General features: G+C 47.8%; 1 protein-coding gene across 2 annotated transcripts in view; it reads left to right on the top strand.

Annotated features, from left to right (window-relative positions):
- The first annotated feature begins 614 nt into the window (after positions 1-614).
- PSMD6 (proteasome 26S subunit, non-ATPase 6) overlaps positions 615-4,499 on the top strand; it is a 15,199-nt gene continuing 11,314 nt past the window's right edge. Inside the window, exons 1-2 of one of the 2 annotated variants that reach the window (XM_018554534.1) lie at positions 615-730; positions 1,980-2,187. In XM_018554534.1, the coding sequence (XP_018410036.1) occupies positions 705-730; positions 1,980-2,187 (234 nt within the window). In that variant the 5' untranslated portion in view covers positions 615-704. Of the gene's footprint in view, positions 850-1,979; positions 2,188-4,499 lie in introns of both variants that reach the window. The other variant, XM_018554525.1, reaches the window with a different exon arrangement.

Here is a 4,499-nt window from a genome sequence, read left to right as displayed (position 1 = left end):
CAGAGTCCCGGGGTCAGGAGTGTGTACTGTACAGAGTGCAGGGTCCAGGAGTGTGTAATGTACAGAGTGCCTGGGTCAGAAGGGTTCAGTAGTAAAGGTTATGTACAGGGGTCAGGAGTAAAATTAACGTATGGTCAAGTGAACAAACTGGTAGACCCGGCCCCAACTCATGGTTAACCCCAACCCAAAGCTCATCCCTTCTCAGGCACAACACAGGACTGCTGGTCCTGCATCCCCTAGGAAACATCCAAGTAACCCTTGCAGTGCATGGGGAACAAACTGCAGGACTTATTTTTCAGTTCAGCTTTAAAAATAGTGCATGTAATCTTTTAAAACTTTGGAGGCGATTCGATAAGGCAATTATGACACATTTCTAGTGATGTGTATGTACAGTTCCAGATTGAAATGACTCCCTATTCATATTCCATTTATCCTGCGTTCTCTGACTATTCCCTCATGCAGCCAGCAGATGTCGCTGTGTTGCAGCACGTTTAGCGTCATAGGCCGGGGTTGCGTTCCACTTGGTGACAAAGTATCCCGCAGCTGCAGTTCTCAGCCTCTGTCGGCAGGTGGCACTGTATCCAGGTCGCGGGTTCGGATCCCCGGCGCGGCCTGTAGGTGTCGCTGTGGTAGACGGCCGGCCGCATTGTTAGCGGAGATATCCGGCGGAAGCGGTGACAGAGCAGATCCCGGGAGCCGCAGAGATGCCGCTAGAGAATCTGGAAGAAGAAGGGCTGCCCAAGAACCCCGACCTCCGCATCGCCCAGCTCAAATTCCTGCTCGGCCTGCCTGAAACCCGCAACGATGTGCAGATCCGCGCCGAGCTCATGGAGGCCATCACCCTTAACAGTGAGTATGGAGACCCAGCATACAGACACCACCTGCCGGGGACCACAAGGCCCAGCGTGCGATGACAGTAGGGTGACTGGGGGGCCATAATGAGTTCAGGACATTGCTCTGCAAAAATGAAGACGGGTGTAATAATGTATAACCTTTAAAACCTGTATCCCCCCAAAGAGGAGGATCATTGGTGACCCCACTATGGTCTGTATCCCCCTACAGAGGAGGATCATTTGTGACGCCATTATGGTCTCTATCCCCCTACAGAGGAGGATCATTGGTGACGCCATTATGTTCTGTATTCCCTCCCCCCAAGAGGAGGATCATTGGTGACCCCCACTATGGTCTGTATCCCCCCAAAGAGGAGGATCATTGGTGACCCCACTATGGTCTGTATCCCCCCAAAGAGGATCATTGGTGACCCCACTATGGTTTGTATCCCCCCAAAGAGGAGGATCATTGGTGACCCCACTATGGTTTGTATCCCCCTACAGAGGGAGTTCTCACCGTAACCTTAATCTTCTTCTGAAGGACACCCTAACCCACTAGTCATAAGCCTTACCCATCCAGCCCTATCGCTCAGTGTTCACCCTAACCCTTACATGACCCTTTTTGTGAAGTACACCCTAGCCCATCCCTCACCTCACCCCTCATCCAGCCCTAACCTCACCCACCTGAAGAAAATCTTAACCCTCCAGTTTAAGCCTAATCCTTCTCCTGGCCTTTCTCCCCAAGCATCACCTTACCCCTCCAGTCCTCACTAAAACACTAAACTTACTCTCCCTTAACCTTTACCCCCAGCCCTAACCTTGCCTTACCTCCCATCAGTCCTCACCCTAAAGCTTACCTTACCCCCTCCTTCCACATTTCACCTCTTCCCTCACCTTACCCAAACCCCCTCTTTCCAGCCTATCGACCCAAACCCTCACATTTACCCCTCTTGGTCCCACCCTAGCTTTCACCTGAACCCACCAACCCTAATCCCCACCATGCTGTAGCATTTAAGGAGAAGTGAACAGTGAGGAACATGGAGGCTATCTTCAATCTGAAGTGCCGATAGCATTCATGACTGGTTATTTCTGATTTGTGAGAACACTTCATTGTTGAACACTGATCAGTAGTCTTCTTACCCATTTTTCAGACATGGCTCCTTATTATGAGGGTCTCTGCAAGCAGCTGGACTGGCAGGTGGACACAGACCTGCTCAATAAGATGAAGAAGGCGAATGAGGAGGAGCGGAAGAGGCAGGACGATAAGCTGGAGGATGCAGAGAAAAACCTGGGCGAGAGTGAGATCCGGGATGCAATGATGGCACGAGCAGAGTACATGTGCAGGATTGGTGACAAGGTGAGCTGCCAGGCAGGAATACTTCTACGGCTCTGATAACATAGTAAAGGTGAAAAATGACCAAAGTCAATTGTAAACCTAACTGTTAAGCTGGCCAGAATTTCCTTTCCGAAACTATCCATTTTTTATATATAGTTAATCACGTTCATTCGACGATCATCTTCCAACACGGAAGCAGGACAAATTCAAATTAAACCATAAATGTGATTTCCATTCGGGAAACTCCATTCATTCTAAAATCGAATGTTAAAATCAAGCAAAATTTTGAATTACATTCATCTGGTTTCTGAAGCATTATCAAATGTTCTAACGATATCTCTTCTATAGGACAAGGTTTGCCTCCAGTTACTTGGCCCAACCCTCTGGACCTTCCTATAGGACAGGGTTTGGCCAATTTACTTGGTCCCACCCAACTGGGCCCCAATATAGTTCAGTGATGCCAACCACCTGGCCCTCCATACATGGCAGGCAGGCATGCTTCTAGTGGCTTGGTCCCACCCCTTGGGTCTACATATAAGGCAGGGATGTTCCTAGTTACTTGGTCTCACCCACCTGAGCCTCCATATAGGGCAGGAATGCTTCTAGTTACTTGCTCCCACCTACCTGGGCCTCCATATATGGCAGGGATGCTTCTAGTTACTTGGTCCCACCCACCTGGGCCTCCATATAGGGCAAGGATGCTTCTAGTTACTTGCTCCCACCCACCTGGGCCTCCATATAGGGCAAGGATGCTTCTAGTTGCTTGGTCCCACCCACCTGGGTCTCCATATATGGCAGGGATGCTTCTAGTTACTTGGTCCCACCCACCTGGGCCTCCATATAGGGCAAGGATGCTTCTAGTTACTTGGTCCCACCCACCTGGGTCTCAATATATGGCAGCGATGCTTCTAGTTACTTGGTCCCACCCACCTGGGCCTCCATATAGGGCAAGGATGCTTCTAGTTACTTGGTCCCACCCACCTGGGCCTCCATATATGGCAGGGATGCTTCTAGTTACTTGGTCCCACCCACCTGGGCCTCCATATAGGGCAAGGATGCTTCTAGTTACTTGGTCCCACCCACCTGGGCCTCCATATATGGCAGCGATGCTTCTAGTTACTTGGTCCCACCCACCTGGGCCTCCATATATGGCAGGGATGCTTCTAGTTACTTGGTCCCACCCACCTGGGCCTCCATATAGGGCAAGGATGCTTCTAGTTACTTGGTCCCACCCACCTGGGTCTCCATATATGGCAGCGATGCTTCTAGTTACTTGGTCCCACCCACCTGGGCCTCTATCTATAGATAGAAAGAGAGAGATCTATATATCTATCTCTATCTAATCAGGGATGCTTCTAGTTACGTAGTCCCGCCCCTGAATAAGGGCAAGAATGCTCCTAGTTGTCAAGTTGAAGGGGTTGAGGCCAAGCTCTGCTTGTGTTCAGTGTGAATTGCCAGTTAGTGCTCATTTTAAGTTGCTGTTATTAAGTTTATCTGAAATAAATTTTTGTTTTGGCTTTTACGTTTTACATGCTTGCTGTATGATGCCTTCATAATGTTTCACATGGACATTTCCCTGTAGCAGCTTTCTGTATGTCAGATATTGTGGTCAGAGCTTGTTGGAGAATTGCAGAGGAAAACCTACGTGAACCATAGATAGTGTTTCTCCAGGTAAAAATAAAAGTCCTTAAAGGGTTACCCCACTGAAAATAATTTAAATTAAAAAAAAGAATATAACATATAATTGCTGCTCCGGCCATTTTAAGTTATTAGAAATGTCCTTTCCATTTAAAACTGCAGCAGCTGTAATTTTCTAAAACTGTCAAATTCAATGCAATATGGTGACCTGAAAGTGTTCTGTACACAGTTGGTATAGACAGTGCCCCCACAAATGTCACATCCTGCTTCTGTGATTGGCTGTCTGATTTTCCCAGCTGTCCATATTAAGATACAACTAAGATTTTAGTCACCCCTTGCAATAGGAATTTCACTTTTGGTGCGCTACTCCCTAAGGGTTAATTACAACTAAAGGGATGCCGACACTGCAACTTTCCTCATGACAACACAGAAAGGCCACCAGCGGATTATAGTGACCTCAGAGCCTCCCGATCAGGACATGCTGCATGAACTGCTATCTCTTCAGAAACCGGAATCTGCAACAAAGTTATCATCCTTAAAAGCAATGTACGTTCATCACCCGGGGGGATTGATTTTAGTTTATTTTTTTTCCCTCTTCAAAAGTGGAGTTAGTCTTTTAAGCAGGGCCCCGATAAAGTATACACCTCACTAATGTTTTTTTTTATTAGATTAAATGATTGCAATGAACCTGCCTG

The sequence above is a fragment of the Nanorana parkeri genome, unplaced genomic scaffold (assembly GCF_000935625.1).
Source record: "Nanorana parkeri isolate BGI_ZX_2015 unplaced genomic scaffold, ASM93562v1 scaffold9, whole genome shotgun sequence".
Taxonomy (NCBI): Eukaryota; Metazoa; Chordata; class Amphibia; order Anura; family Dicroglossidae; genus Nanorana; species Nanorana parkeri.
This window is presented reverse-complemented; position numbering and strand designations above follow the sequence as displayed.